The 16,363-nt window shown below is 35.5% G+C and overlaps 1 protein-coding gene across 31 annotated transcripts in view; it reads left to right on the forward strand.

Moving 5' to 3' along the window:
• The window catches only part of TRDN (triadin), a 229,596-nt gene that overhangs the window by 62,284 nt on the left and 150,949 nt on the right, over positions 1-16,363 (forward strand). For all 31 annotated transcript variants that reach the window (XM_074537877.1, XM_074537878.1, XM_074537896.1 and 28 more), the window contains 4 exons: positions 3,418-3,468; positions 9,779-9,838; positions 12,515-12,574; positions 13,956-14,015. In XM_074537877.1, the coding sequence (XP_074393978.1) occupies positions 3,418-3,468; positions 9,779-9,838; positions 12,515-12,574; positions 13,956-14,015 (231 nt within the window). The remainder of the gene's footprint in view (positions 1-3,417; positions 3,469-9,778; positions 9,839-12,514; positions 12,575-13,955; positions 14,016-16,363) is intronic.

Raw genomic sequence — 16,363 nt, forward strand, 5'->3', positions numbered from 1 at the left:
ATGAAAATTAGCTGGATGAGGGGTGGGGAAGCTGCTGCCCAGACTCTCTTGCTCAGCAGGAATTTCGAGTAAAGCTTCCTGCAATACTGATCCTCAGCTGACTGGTAAGGTCTGTTTTGGGTCAGCAGGACACAGATAAAACAGCCTGACAGCAATATAGTTGAGTGTGTCTCCTTTCAGCGTCTTGAAATGGTGTGTCTCCTTTCAGCGTCTTGAAAGATTCCTAGCTTTCCTTCTTGGACCTATTTAAAATAATCACCTTGTATGTTCTGTATATCTGGACAAGATCTGGGGTCTAGAGAAATTATCATCAAGCAGTATCCATATTTAAGGAAATACTTACCTTTTCAAAACCCAAGCAACGCAAGGGGAAAGATAATTTTTCATGTCTGCCTAATAATTTAAGAAAACAAACAATGAAATACAGCTTTTAAAATACATACTCCCTTACAATAATATAATAAACTGTGCTGTCATCTCATAAAAAATCCAAATGGTTGCTGTGGTGACAAAGATTATCCTTGCTGCTGCTTGATTCTGTCATTTTTCTAAACATGAATTCGTAATATTTAAGATTTATTAACAAGGTGTCACACTGATAGAGATGAATTACATGCTTTAAACTGGCCATGTAAGTCTTCTACGATATTACAACCACTTTGTCAACTCAGCAATAAGACATGATGTGATTACTACAAAATTAAAGCTATTTGTCATAAAAGATGAAGCAGAGAGTATCAGAACTCTCATAAAACAACAGCAAAAAATCTCCAATAATCTGTTTCCTGATTTTAAATACTTTGAAATTAACAAATAGTTGTTATTCTCTGTTTTGTAAATTGATTTTGTTTAGCTTATATTAAGACTAGATTTATTTGTACTGGAAAAATTTGGGATGTAATGTGTCAGAATTGATGTGATCCAGACTGCAATTTTTTATGATGGTTCAGACTTTAATGGGAAGTTTGTGAAGAGACTTTAAGTGCGTAAATGAATATATGCACACACTTGTGTGTTAAGATGTACTTCACTTCTAGGAATTTGTGAATGTTTTCTTTGTGATGTGTGGTATCCTAATTGTAGCAGAAAATTAGATGAGGTTCTCAGTGTGGCCATCTAAAAAGGTATCTTTTTGTGCAATTTACTGGAATATTTGTTTGAAGCAAGCTTCACTACTGATACAGTGTGAGCCTGATTTAAATAACCAGCTCTAGATCCATTGCTCCATACATATTTTCCAATCAAACTAGCAGTAATTTCCCTAAATCAAAAGTAATTTTAAAACTTTATTTTTAAATAACAAGGATTTATTCTTATTTTATACTTATTTTTTCAAGAGAAATAGGCCTGTTTTCTGCAGTGAGACACATAATATAGGGTAGAAATGCAGCAGAGCTGAGGCATTTTAAAGCAAGCAAGGAATATGTGTATTTGTGACTCTGCCTGAAGAATATGGTTTATTCATATTCATCTCAGTATGTAAGGTGACCTCTTGAACTGGGTGAGATATGTCTCCACTGAATGTTGCAATGCAGAGGAAGTGACTCAGCTTTATTCAAGTCCCCTGAGTCAGTGTTTGAAGGCAGGGGCATGGAGAACTGCTCAGATGTGCACAGAATCAGGGAGCAATCTTCCATCTGTTACTGTCTTGCACCATTCCTACCACTTCTGGTACCTAAACTAGACCATGTAGCCATTTAAGCAAAACAAGTGGGAAACGTTTGAAAATGCAGCAACAGGATTCTCTCAGTCAATAGAAATAAAATATCCTCACATATTTGAAATAAAAATAATCCAGGCTCAGCTGAAACACAGTAAATCAGTAGAATACATTTCTTCCTATTCTCACCCTTTGAGGTTTATAGACCCTTAAATGAACTGCCACCCGGGCTGAAAACAGCAAGAGGAGAACTGAATAAAAACTTCTTTTAGCCTAATGACATCGTATAATTAGCTTAGTTAGGTTTCCATACATTAGTGGTTAACAGTGATGTCTTTTACCCTTTATTACTCTTTATCTCAGTGAAAAAATATTCTCTCTATCTGAAGACAACATAGCCTGATGACATAGAATTGCTATGTTTTTGCAAACCACACAATAATTATTTCAGATATCGAATACTGTACAATAAAAACATTCTGCATTATTTTCAAGGGCTTAGGTAAATATCTGGGAAGGGGAAATTTTGTTTCCTACTGGATTTCTTTGGCAATGTGTATCCTGAGAAAATGGCTAAGGTCGTAAGTGAAATATTTCAGTTGTCTTCAATAGGCATTAGAGTAGCTTAGACTTGAGATGTAATATGCATAACTTTTCCTCTGTTGTATTAATTTTGGGGTCAGAGTTCTTGTTATTTAGACCCTGCAGACCATAGGTAACACTGAAATACAAGTTCTCTCCCATAGAGTCTAGAGAGATTTGCATTTGCTTTTGTCAAAAACAAACTTCATACAGTATTTTACAGTGCTTTCCTTCAGCAGAAAATATTTGCACAATATGATAACCCAGGCACTCTACATAGCCTTAATGACTTTGTTGCAGAGCTAAAATAAATGCTCTTTAAATTTCTACAACTGTGTGAAAAGATTTGATTTAATTCTGGTTTGCTTTATAAAAAATTCAGCATTTTACCTTTTTTAATATTATCCGGGTTTTGATACAATAAGGACAGTAGGAAAAACATTTACATGGAGGTATATAGCAGCAATTTAATATCAACATTGCAGCTGAAAAATTTCATTCAAAAGGAATGGCATAACAAGGGCAGATAAATACTGTGCCCCTTCCTCCTCTAAGGAAGACAGTTCTCAGATTTTGGTGTACAGCATGATCAAAATGAGTCATTCTCTAAGACAACAATCCCTAACCTGGGAACTTTTTATCTTTGCAGTTTGTATAGAGCATTGAGTCTAACTTTTATTGTGTGTTGGACTTAACAATTCAGTATGTGAGCTTTAAAAATTTTAGAAAATGTAGTGAAAAGAACATTTTTCCTTCCAAAGGTAGTTTGGAAAACATAAAATAATTATCTTGGTAAACAACTCAAGATAAATACGAAAAATGTTTAGCAAATAATGCTTTTCTGAATCATGACCAACACATGTTACTGCATAACTGTTACAGATGAGCAAAACCTATTCTTGCTTTTAAAAGTACTTGTGTGGCTCAATTAAAAACGGCAAAATTATTAAAGACACTTAATATTGTGATTTTTATCCAAATATATTTTCTATGTATATATATATATAAAATTGAACTCTATTGTATGTAACTGACTATGCAGGTGATAAAGCTGTGGTGCAGCCATAATATTAAGCACTTTTAATTTTTTTTTTTTTAATATGAAAATGCATCTGATATTTTTGTGTGTGAAAATCATTTCAATATTGACGAATCTGCCTTGCATTTTTTTTCAGAAATTCAAAAACAGAAAACTGAGAGACCTGAAAAACGAACACCAGCAAAGGGTAACTGTTTTTTTTTTGTCTGTTTGTCCACATATATTTGTGTAACATACAGTATCTTTGTTAACAAAAACATATTTTTTGTAACTTGGTTAACTATTCCTGTTGTATCATAGAAGCATTCAAACGTCAGCTGGCACAGACTGCAAAGGATCAAAAATTCATGTATACCTAAGCATTAACAAGAAAAAAAATGTAATTTTATGCTTGTGTAGCTAGATTGAAAATGCACATTCATAATAAGATTCTCCTGCCCAAACTTTTCCAGGAATCTTTTCTCTAGTAAAAGTGCAAGCAAGTTGAGTGTTGATGAACTTCCTCTGGTGAAAAAGGCATGAAGTGAGTTGGGCAAGGAAGAAAGTAAATTTATAGGCCAGTGGGTGCCATCCAAGTTAGGAAGTCATAGCTAAGAGTGAGCCAGGTGTGTATCAGAGATAAGAAAAGTTCCATTTTAAGAACCTGCTCTTTTTCAAACTGTTTAATCTCCTATAACTGGCACTTTCCGAAAACGCACAGAGGAACTGGTTTGGACTGGTTTTCAGAGATCATACAAACAAAGGTGTTTTCTGGGATATCTGAAGGGTTTTTTTTGCCTAACAGAGCTCCTCCATAAAGGCTAGGCCACATAAAACTTCATGAGCATCCCTCTAACGCACCAGTGCTCAGCTTGATAGTGGCAGGAGGAAGCAAGAAGGAGGCTTATTAAAAATATTGTGTGTACACATACACCCTCCCTCATGCAATTATATTCATTTCTGCATCTATTCTTAGTGTGGTTTTATAGTATTTTACACCTCTGTAAAATGTTTTTATGGTATTTTTCAGCTCCAGTTCTGTGCTAATCAGGGTCATCTGAACTGCCTGGAATGGTTTCCCAACTACTTAATAAAACATGTTTTATCAAAATGAATTTTTTAGGATACCAGTGGGCAAGCCAGATAATAATGAACCCACATCCATAAGCAAGGATCCCAGTTAAGGTCTTTTCAAGCAAAGTAATCTAAGAACACAAATGATATTGCAATCTTGGCCAAAACAGCCTCTTGTGTACCATTTAATCTATACAAAAGTGCATTTCTTTACACAAAACAATAACATTGCAGAAATTATGACGAAGAAATTATAAGATACCAGGAAAAAAAAAAGTGCTCAGGTGTCATTAGTTAAATCCCATTATTTATGTGCCTGATAATGCAGTCTCTAGTTATACAATCAGTTGCTGAAGTACAAAACAATTGTTTTTTCCTCTAATTTGTTTTCATGTTTTATCCTAACAATGTGACTTGTATATAGGAGGAACAATGACAAGAAAACTTCTGTCTGGTGCCCGTCTACAGTGTAACAAAGGCATGAATACTTATGGAATTTTATGGTTACCTTCTGAAGTACCTTCAGCAAATATGCACAAATAGTCTTTTATTGTTTTTAACAGAAAAAATCCAGAAGTAAAATTAATATTTTTAATAGCAAGAAATGGAAAAAACATTTCTGTCTTCTGCCCAACATGTGGGAACACTGGAATTTTAAAAGTAATTTTATTGTATTTTTTTGAATAGTCAAATCCTCTGAGTACAAGTCCCACAATTTACAAGGGAGTTCAATCTATAAGCCTCATTTTTGAAAGATTGAAGTGAAATATGAGGAACAGTTATAATGAATAAAAATCCCAGATGGAAATGACTGAAATTAAAAGATTCAAGCAGTATTGAGAGCTGGGCAAACTGGTGCCCTAAAATTTGCTTTTAATTAAATATTTTGATAAACTACTACCAATAATGTCTATTCCAATTTTTGTAACCAATTTAATCTTGGAAAGAAGAAATACTCTGAGAAATAATTTCACAAAGCCATTGGTCATGCTTAAGAGCCCTGAAATCAAATTATTTCATGATAACATATACAAGTTAGGGTCTTTCCAATTTGGTATTTGAGGTATGAGTAATTTCACGAATGCAGTGGCACCTGGACTGCATGACCAGGAGCTTGATCATCCAGCAGAGGCACAAGAGATTGATTATCTTCCTTTACAAAACTCTCCAGAGCATCTAGATATTGTGTTCTAGATAGAGTTTGCAGACTTTGAGCTGCTTCTGGAGTCTGTTTAAGAAATTGGTGATATAATTGTTACTACTATTACTACCAATAAGAGTTAATTACACATTATTTTGGCAAAAAGTTAGAACAATAGTAAAAAATATCGAGATAAAAGTATAAGTAAGTACAGAATTTCTGTCTAATGGAAGGTCCAATGACAATTTCTGATTTTTATGGAAAACTGATCTCACCAGTGAAATGAATTTCCCTGCATTTCTGGGAAATAGCTCTAATTAAAACAGGCATTGAGAAGGAATGGGAAAGCATTTATTTACTGTATGACTTTTCCCAAAATCACTTCACTAATACATTGCTGATGGGGTGAGGTATGGAAGAGAACAATGTAATGATGGTTAATTTGCTGTATCTGAAAACAAAGTATTTGAGACAGCTAAATAGATAAATATAGCTAGATCATACAAATCCTAGTGTTCTAGAAACCCACACAATCTCACGAAGTTAATAAATTAAAATGCATATTTCGTGCACAGACAAATCTGTCTCACCCGATTTCTCAAATTACAGCTACAACTACGCCTGCATTAACTTTAATCTGGAGAAGATGGTACAGATGGCAACATAGCTGTAGTTTCATTAAATTATATATTTGAACCTGGAAGTCTGTGTCCCTCTCCAGACCAAACCCTCTTTTTTTTTTTTTTAGCGTTCCTTCAGGAAGAATTAAGTTGTAGCCATCTAAAGTTGCTTTGCTTCCGAATGAAAGCATCTAGGCAGAGATTTAATGCTCTCTGACTAATGCACTCCAACTTCATTGTATTAGTTCATTTATCTTAACTTTCCTGAGAGTGCTGCTCTGTAGACAAGCACTCAGTCTGGCAGCTGGAGCAAGCAGTCTCTGCTTCATGCTCACTGCACTCAGCACCTGGCTTTGCACTAAGCAGTAGACTTAAGACCTACTCAGCTGGAAACTATTTTTGCTTCTTTTAGGTACAGAAGTAGTGCCTTACTACACCTCTTCTTTTCACACTTTCTGTTTTGGAAGGTGGAATGTCTTTGTTGAAGAGCTTTATCCAACGCAAACTAAATCACGTCCCCCTTCACTATATCTTCAATTTGATGCAAATAAAATCTGCGATGCTGATTGAAATTAGGAAAATCCTCTCACATATATGCAACCCTTCTTATTTTCATTTTTCTGTGAAGTAGATAGCAATATTAAATTTGGAATACATAGTTAAATTACCTTAAAATTTTCCATTATAAGCTTCTATTTTAGATTATTTACAAATTTATCACACTCCAGTCACTTAGGATGAGATTTCCCATGTTCATTTTTTTGCTTCAGGCTGAATTTTCATTCAAAGACATGCAAAAATGTTTCAACAATTTCCAAAATCTAGGTTAGTGAAAATTAGGTTGGGGTGCTATATTTTTTCCAATGTTAATAAGACTTCAGTCTGAGCTTGTGACTTTTTGGTATTCACAAAGAAGTCCAAGAAAATTCCTTTTAATTTGTGGAAAAATTTTAGCTTCCACCATTGCCATAAATTTACTTGGCTTTAAGTCTATTTTTTCTTATGGTTGTCACCAGCATCCTAGTAGCAAAAGCAATAAAAGAGATGATCTTTTAACTACAAAATGTGTCATAAAGCTACTAAAATGATTGAATTCAAGTTGAATGAACAGTTTTAATTTCAGCATTTTTCAGCTGAAGAGTGTGCAAGTAGTCTTAAAAACTTTTTTTATGTTAGTGCTCTTTCTTCCCCCTTTATATTTTAATGGAAAATAATATCCAATCAACTCTAATTTTTTTTTTCACAGAAACATGGCAATATGGCCAGCCAGGCTAATTCTAAAATTGACTGATTGTACCTGGAATTTTGGGCTTGAGAAAGAGCAAGTATTAAGCCCTTGAAAAAGAAAAATATATCCAAAAGACAAAATATGAAAACGATCTGTAGACAGTGATGTATTTTCTATGACAGAGCTTTTATAACTACATATAAAGTTGAACAAGAAAATATTTCGGGGGAGAGTTAATATGCTAAGAAACATCAGATTTACATTTGTCAGAACAAAAGCTTCAGTGGATTTTGTTGGTCTTGTGACTGAAGAGTCAAAAATGGCCAGTGACCACAGCCCTGAAACATGAACACTTTAATTTTTGGCAGCACCTGCCCTTCCCAAATAAGGGAAGCCATGGCTTTGACAGTGCCCATAAGAGGTAATGATAAACATTACAATCTGAGATTAGCAACCTCTGAGGCTATGGGGATATCAGCACACAGGATAAGGCTCTCAAACTAACCAGAGATCACCTTCAGCCTATAATTGGGAAGAGAAAAATAGCTTATGCTTATGCCAGCCTGGTCTCTGCTTATCCACATTCCAGGCTCCCTGCCCAGATACATCAAGTTACTTTTCTTTCTCAAGAAGGGGCCAACTTATCCCTTCCTCATGTTTTAAGTTGTAGTCCACAAAAAATATTAGTATTTCCTTGCGATTTAGCTGTTTACATCATTTTGAGAATGTGAAACAAATTTAAATTAGATTTTTCTATCCACTTTCAGTTCTACTGACATTCCATTCAGTTAGTGTTGTTCAAAGCTCATTTTATGGGTTTGCTGTGTGGGTATGGCTTTTGTTTGTTTTGATTTCTTTTGGGTTCTTTGGTTTGTTTTCCTGTTGTGTGGTTTTTTTCCTCAAATCATGAAATAAGGAAATGCTATAGAAAAACTACTTAAAATTTTTAAAAACCCAAAATAATCTGTTTTACAAAAGTAAGATGCCCTGTGGATAAATCTTTCTGATTACCAATCTGTTCTGCATAGTTCAGCTGTATTTTTTTGGCATAAAGACTACAAGAGCTTTTGTCTGAATGTGCAGAAGCTCATGTTTCACTCACACTGACCATCACATTGTTTACAAAACTCTGCTGTTGGTCCTGCCAAAACTGACAAAAGTGTTTAGGATAGAGCCAGCATCTGCTAATACAAATGCAAGATGTAAAAGCATGCTACAATTTCTTCAAAATACTCAGTTTGGAGAATGTTTTTTTCTTGGTGTGCTCCTAGGTCTGCTAAAGAGTTTGGATGAGTTGCAGTCTGTAATTCATTCAATAATACATTGCTAGTGCTGCTGTTTTCTGGTGCTGCTCTTTTCTTCACAGCCTTTTTTTTTTTTTTTGTGTAAATTTGCTGTCCATGTTCTTTAAAGACTTCGAAATATCTCTCTTCAATCTTTTTCAACTGCATGGCTGTTTGTTATCACAATAATTTACTTGTTATGACAGAAAGTGAATTTTGGATAATACAAACAAATATAAGACATAATGAATTTACTGAATGTTCTGAATTATTTTTCTTAATGGCTACAACCTTCTTTTTAATGTGGAAACACTCAGCCAACAAAAAAGTGCTTGCCCTTTTGTGAAATGGCATTCACTGCAAAGCTGGTGAAATGAATAGATACAAAAGCATAATGTGCTTGTTTATAAAGCTCACTGTCTTCTAATCAGAATTTGTTTTACTTTTTTCCCAGAAACCTAGGTACAGGAAAGAAAACAATATTTCCCTGAAATTATGAAATTCTAGACTTTTAGTAGTATGGGTTTACTAGGAATAAAATCATTAGTAGGTGGGATTGAACCACTTCATACCATGGTCTGAGAGCTAGGTGGGCAAGGGAGTCTAGAAGGACTCGTGTTTGCCTGCCTCTTTGCAGGACATGGAGTCAGTTGTGTTTTGAACAGCTGCTCTTCCTGAGGTTACACTCTGATTAAAAGAGATGTTTTCTTGTTAATCCATCCTGTGACGGAAGTGACAGCTAAAAATAAAGAAAAAATAGCATAGAAAGCAATATGCTGGTCAGTTTTTTGTTAAGAATAGAAAGCAATGCTGTCAAGGGCTGAAAATAATTTCCTCTGTCAGAAATCTGAGTCAGGGTGGTTGTGTAATGAGACCAAAACAGAAAGGACAGATTAGATTGAGGTTGCTGAATAATCACTTCTTTCAGAAAAATATGGTCTGATATTTGAAGACTTATTCAAGGAAAATATTTCTCTTGGACCTGGAATTAAATGTTGACATTCAGAAGGTCTATACATCATCAAATACCTGTGACTCAGAGCTAAAATCCATTATTTGGGTTTCTGAATGCTTTTCCTTGATAATTTTCATGAGATAATAAATGTGTTTAATACATGTAGATTAAAGATTTATTGTGAGCTGGGGTTTATTTATTTGTTTATTATTTGTAGCAACACAGAGAGACAAACCTGAAAAACAAGAAAAAACTGAGAGGAAGGAGCCCCCAAAGGGTATGTATTCAGCTTATGATATTCCTTGCCTTTTTATCAGTGATTCAAAGTAGTCTAATCTATTGACTCTTAGACTGTTCTTGTAAATCCCAATAATGTTTAAGGATGGAGGAGGTGTTGTGAAAGCCAGCTGGAAGGAGAATGAGGTTTATAAAACAATTTGAATTAATCACTCTACAGAATAGCTGAAATTATATTCAGATAGTCTTTACTGTACTAGTAAGTTAGGTAAAAGTACCTAGAGCACAAATTGGTGTTCTTTTTATTCTTCTTGAATAAATCCAAGCATATTATTTGCCCTTGAGAATATTTTCCACCAGAATGTAATTAGTAAATTATAACTTACTGGAAATGGTCCATCTAGACATTCTGCTTTGGAAATCTGATTAAAATAGAGAGAAAAAGGGGAAAAAAAAAAAAAGAGGAAAAATAAATTCCTCTCTTAATTTCAGACACACCGGGGAGAGATTTTAGAGAGAATTTAATAATTTCCTAGTGTTGTGTGCCAACAACAAATTACAGATCTGTTGTAGGAGTCAGAATCAGGATACTGCTTGCTCTCCACCCACAACTCGTGAGTTATCTCTGGGTTACAATAGCCACTGTCTATTTTACTTTTTGTGAGGATATTTTAGTCAAATGAAATTTTGGTGGAGTGCAACTACTTGTCAAAACAATTCTTCTGAGAACATGTCCTTTGCACTAACCTATGGCTAATGAAGTCTTGGGTTGGAGGAAGGAAAATATTCTGAAAAAGCAAACAGGCCAATGATCACAAAAAATTACCAAAACAAGAAAAGGGAAGACCAAATATCCAGCCACAGCAGACTTCTTCAGGCCAAGAATTCAAGTGAAGGTGAACTTCGTGAAAGTTGTGCTTGACAAGGCCTTTCTAACAGTCTCTGATTGGAGCTTTTCCATTTCATGTAAGCAATTCAAAGTCCCTTGAGCTAACAAGACTGATTTTAGAACTTAATGGCAGGCATATAAATTGAGGTGTCTCTTAGAATGAATATTTATTGGTAGAAAATAGAATGATGATAACATGGGAAATTTTTTCTGGGGTTTAGAAAAATTACAAAGCAAAGGCAATAATGTCCCATATTAAAACATGAATTTATCTTTAAGACTTCTGTTATAATGTGGAAAATCTGTGGAACTCTTCAACCTGATTTCACAGGAGAACAATATTTAATGTTTTATTAAGTTTCTTAGAACAAGAAAAAGATTATCACAGCCAAACTCAGATAGCCAGTGAAAGAAAATGATAATTATACTGCCTTAGCTTGCCATAAATCCTATTAATATTCTGAATACCTAGTAGTATTTTTTCTTGTAGTGAACTATTTGTTTCATGTAGTGAACTATTGCCAAACTGCTACGGAAACACTACTGTGTATAGAGATTTCTGTATTCACAGTGCTAATAAACATTGCTTTCAGACTGTACATTAAATTTCAAAACTAAGACTATGAATGTGTGTCTTTCTAAGGTCCATTTCGTTATAGTGTGACTGGGAGACTCTAGAGACTGCATCCCTGTATTTTTGCTGCTTATTTTCTGCATTAAATATATTGCCTTTTCAAGATTGAGGTAATGGAGTGTATAAATAGCATCCTATTCTAATCTATAATCAGCTTCTGAGATGAAGTTTAAGAAAGTTATTTAATGACACAGAGAGTAATTAGGAGTGTCTCAGTCACTTAGCACTGTGTCAGAGATGTCAGCCATATTCTCAAGCATTTAATCACTATATTGCTTAAAAATGTGGAAGCCTGAATATTGCCTACCACTCTTCTTTTTGCATCCAGTTACATATGGAATCCATGGTACTGTAAAAGAAGTTTTTAATCTCCTCATGTTAGACAAAACGAGTTTCACTAAACTTGGATGAAATCTCCACAGGAGTTAGACTTAAGCTAGGCTTGCATTTTCACAGCTGTTCTTTCAGAAGTGCTCTAAAACCCACACGTTTATTTTTCATTTTCTGGAACATTACAGTATAATTGCAAAATCCTAAGAAAAGTGAGTGGAAAATGTTCTGTGAAAGAGTAGATAGCATAATGCAGTTTCCACTGTCATAATGTTAGTTTTGCTTTGCACATACTGAGTACCTAATTATGGTTCTGTTATCGTCATTGCAGGGACTGATCTCAGCTAGTGTCCATGTCTGTATCCATTACTAACCATCCCTATCCCTTGCTGGTTATCCATTTCAAGCCAACTGGCAAGTCACAGACGTATCATTTGCACATGTGATTCTCTCCTGCTCCGAGATTGATTCCAGGGTTTTTACAACCTGTGTCTGACTGAGTATGGCGTGGCCGAGGTGAAGTCCTCTTCCTATCCCAGGCAGCAGCATTTACTGTGAGCTGTGCCTTAGTAACAAACAATTTTCTGGAATTCTTCTGGAATTGACAGACAATTGCAAGAGATGATGTTATGCAGCAAGCAGCTGAGGCATGTTACCATGGCAGTAACTCATTAGCCAGAGCTGGCTGCTCTCACCCTGCAGTATGATGTACACTGGAAAAATATGCACGGGGCAGCTCAGCAGTAACACACTCTGCCACTTAGTATCCCAAGGCATCCTTGGTGAAATTGTTTTAAATTCTTAATTTTTCCCACTTTTCTTTCTTTTGGGGGTGTATATATAACACTTTTTTTCTTTCTTAGTGACAAGTAAAGACAAACTGGAAAGACAAGAAAAACCTGAAAAAAAGGAAAGGCATGCAGGTAATTATTTAATGTCAGAATTTATTTTACATTAGAAGGTATCCTAAAGCTTATTCTCTACTCCATTTCCATTTATGTATCCCCTCGAGTGCAGAAAAAAAAGAGTTATGAAATATTATGAATAAAAATAATGAAATCATAACAAATTTACAGTCTTACACACTAAGTAGCATTTAATATTCCTTCTGCATGCATTTTGTTGGTTTGGTTTTTTCCTGCGGAAGGGAGATAATATATTTTGTACTCTGGATTAGTGTAATCGTATGATAATCACTGAGTATTTCCAACACTTGCAATATGAATAGTTGCTAAGAGACGATGGTCACCCAAGAAAAAGGCACCTGACAGCCCTTTCACAGAGGTAACCAGGAAGGCCATGTGGAAAAAATATGCATTTTAAATAAAATACTGCACAGGGCCACTGAGTATGCCAGGACCAGTTCTTTCAGTAGTTACTTGCAGTAAATAGAAATCTAGCACTGTTTTATCTTCCCCAGTTCTTACTTTGTTTTTAAACACCAGCTCCATGCTCATGCATACATTTTTGTGTTCCTAGGATAATCTCATACCCTGTACTCAGATAGGGAACTGTGTGTTTTCACACACATGATCCCTGTAAGTCACCTCAGGGCACATCAGCCCATGCATATATCAGTTCTGCACATCCATGGACAAGTTGCTGTGCACACTTTAATCCCAAAAAATTAGCAAATCAGAGCCTAAACAGGAGAATATTTCAAATTACCCACTACTCAGTGACTACTGCATAACTCGGGTGTATTCTGAAACCTGAGCCAGAAATCTGGGAACTACAGAGCAGTTAATTTCAATTTGTAAGGTGGAAATTAAAAGCAAACAAAAAGTCCCAAAGAACATTAGTTATAATGTCACTGCAATTATATTTGTAATTAATTATAGTGCTTAATCATTCATAGCTGGAAAAACTGTTAGTTGTTCTGTGGAGTTCAGAAATCCTTCAGAAAGTGTCCAAAGTAATAAACAAAAAAGCTAAAAAATAACAATAAACCAAAATAAACCAATAAAATACAGGATATAAATATATTAAAAAAGAAGAAAAGCAATAGAAATAAGTATGACTCTTTTTGACTCTTTTCTTTCATGGGATTACTGGAGCTAAAAACGCTGCTGCTCCTCCAGCCAATGGCAAAGACCTCAGTGATGGCAGATAAGATTTTGAAAGTTCCAGTTCCATGTTTTGGCATCAACAACAAACAGCAGCAGCAGAATCAATCTTCCTCATTCTTTGCATGCATGACCATTGTGCCTACTTGACCCTTTTTCTTGTTTCTTGACCCTTTTTCTCATTCAAATGAAACTTTTTTTTTATAATGACCATTAAGATTATTGGTTTTATTTCTAGCTGTTCACAAAGAGAAACCTGAAAAGCCAGAAAAACAAGAAAAGAAAGCACCGTCTAAAGGTATTGATGATCATTATTAAGAGTTGTACAATTTAAGTGTTTGAAATCTTGGGAGAGTGTGGAAATAAGTATTTAAAGTACAAAGCCCTTCTAGTTCATGTAGAACACTTTTTGGGTGTTGTCTCTTTTGCTTAAGCAGGTCTTGATCAGCCTGAGTGAAGTGTTGCTCAGCAGATGTTTTTGTGCTTTACTCTCCTGTTTTGGTGCACAGAGTTTATTACAAATCATCCTTACACAGCTGAAGAATGAAACGTATGACTATTTTCTTTGCATTCCCTGATGCCTTTTTCTCCACAAAGGGATTCAGTAATTTGCCTGCAAAGATGTTTTTCTCTTGTGTATTAGTTTTCAACTGGATGCAGACTAATGCGAGAGTATTTACTATCTCTCAATCTGGGTCTTCCATCATATCCAAAAATAGAACTTCATTTTATTGCCTTTTTTTTTTTTCAATAACATTTTAATTTCAGTATATGATTTGCACTGTCTTCTACGGCAGCAGTGGCTTTGGTTAAGATTTACACATCTAATAATTATCATATATATTATGAAGCAATATCGTGGGTGTGTGAGGGGTGGTTTTTTTCTATTCTTTTGACTGATAATTCCATCTTTGGCTATGTTTGGGCAGGGAAATTTAAAAGTCCAATTGCCTTGCCCTATTATACAATTTTTTAAATACTAACGTTTATTATTGCTTGGCATATGAATGTTTTTCTCTGAGGCTAGATATTTCTCCATGGCAGATATTTCTATAACGAAGTTCATTTTCAGTCTTTGTCTCTTTTTATTTTACTCAGTTGACTCTTGAAGAAATAGTATACAACCAAATTCATATCAGTTTGTTATGGCATTGAGATTAATCCCATGATGTTGAGATGCATGAATTAACTGGGTTTAATTTGAATATGTTCAGACAATATAGGTACAAATGTACAAATTACTCTTTTTTTTTACTTTATCGTAGTCTAAGGAGAAATGTAAAACAGAAAGTAAAAGTGAAGAAAGAAAGCAAGCAGAATGAAGACTTAAAGCCTTAAAAAAACTTTGAAGGGTAGCCATCGTCCAGTCTCTCTTTTACAGGGATATTGTTCATTTTTTTCTACTTTCAGTGTATAGCTTGAAAGTGTGGGATTTTTTTTCATGAAATGAAATCATGCTGAAGTAAGCCAGAGAAAATAAATGCCCATAGTGACTGTGTTGATTTGGAAAGCAAATAACTTCCAAGAATCACTGAGATAGTCCTAATAAGCAGTCGGCCTTTTTGCCCATTTATCTTCTGCTCGCTAACCAAATAATCCCTCAGAACCTTGATGTGTTTAATAGCAGCCATGACTCCAGTCACTGGCTGGAAAATTTTATGAAGGATTTGGACACTGTAGCTGCAGATCTTTGTGGCTGCAGTGTGACATAGCCATGCTGCCCTCTCTTGGGTAGTTTCCCTGCTGTGAGCCCCTATGGCACCAGGGCATGAGGTCAGTTTTCCTCAGCATGTCCAAAGGTTCATTCCTGCCAGCACTGTGTTGCTGAGTTTTCCATTGCCAGGCCCAGCTCCCTTTTCTCAGGGATCTGCTCTAAACTGGATTAGCTACCAGCAGTGCTGAGGGGCTGCTTCAAACCACTTGCAGTCCCTAGGAAATGAAATGTCCAGGTTCTGGCCAGCTCTGGGGAATGGACATACTGAGAACTGTGTGGCTGCGTGCCATACAGTCAGCAGGTTTTCTTTATGCTCATTACAAAGACTCAAGGTAATTCTTGAGACTCTGTTAAAGGCTCCAGAAAGCCTCAGTGATATGAGTTGTTTTTAAACACATCATCTAAAAACATCTTAAAAAAATAAAACCAAGTCTAAATATCAATCAGGTCTCATACAGGCTGGAGTTCCAGGATGGAATTCAGTTAGAGAGGATTGTTATTATGTAGTTATCAGTTGAAAGAAGTGTAAATAACTCTCAAGGCTGGTTTGTACTGGTATTCTGTCTGGGTGGTGACCAGGAGGGCGAAGATAGAGGTCTGCATAAAATTTTAGCAGCCTTTCTGGAACACAGTCGTGTGTGTGTGTGTTTACACAGTGTATCTTATGCAGACATGAACTCACTCAAGCTGGGCTCTGAAGTGAACACCAGACTTATGGCTGTGTTTGTTGACAATGAGACCAAGCTAAGAAAAACACCTTTGTGCAAAGCAAATACAGCCACATGGGTTCCTGTTGGCTGTAGCACAAAGCCAAGCCCGTGTCTGCTCAGCACTTGACATGAGCAAGTTTGTTTCATCTGGACTATGTAGTAAAAACATTCCCTAGGAAACTTCAGATCTGTGTGACTCACTTGTATTCTTGTAAGGGAGCC

Source organism: Zonotrichia albicollis, chromosome 3 (genome assembly GCF_047830755.1).
Source record: "Zonotrichia albicollis isolate bZonAlb1 chromosome 3, bZonAlb1.hap1, whole genome shotgun sequence".
NCBI classification, from domain to species: Eukaryota; Metazoa; Chordata; class Aves; order Passeriformes; family Passerellidae; genus Zonotrichia; species Zonotrichia albicollis.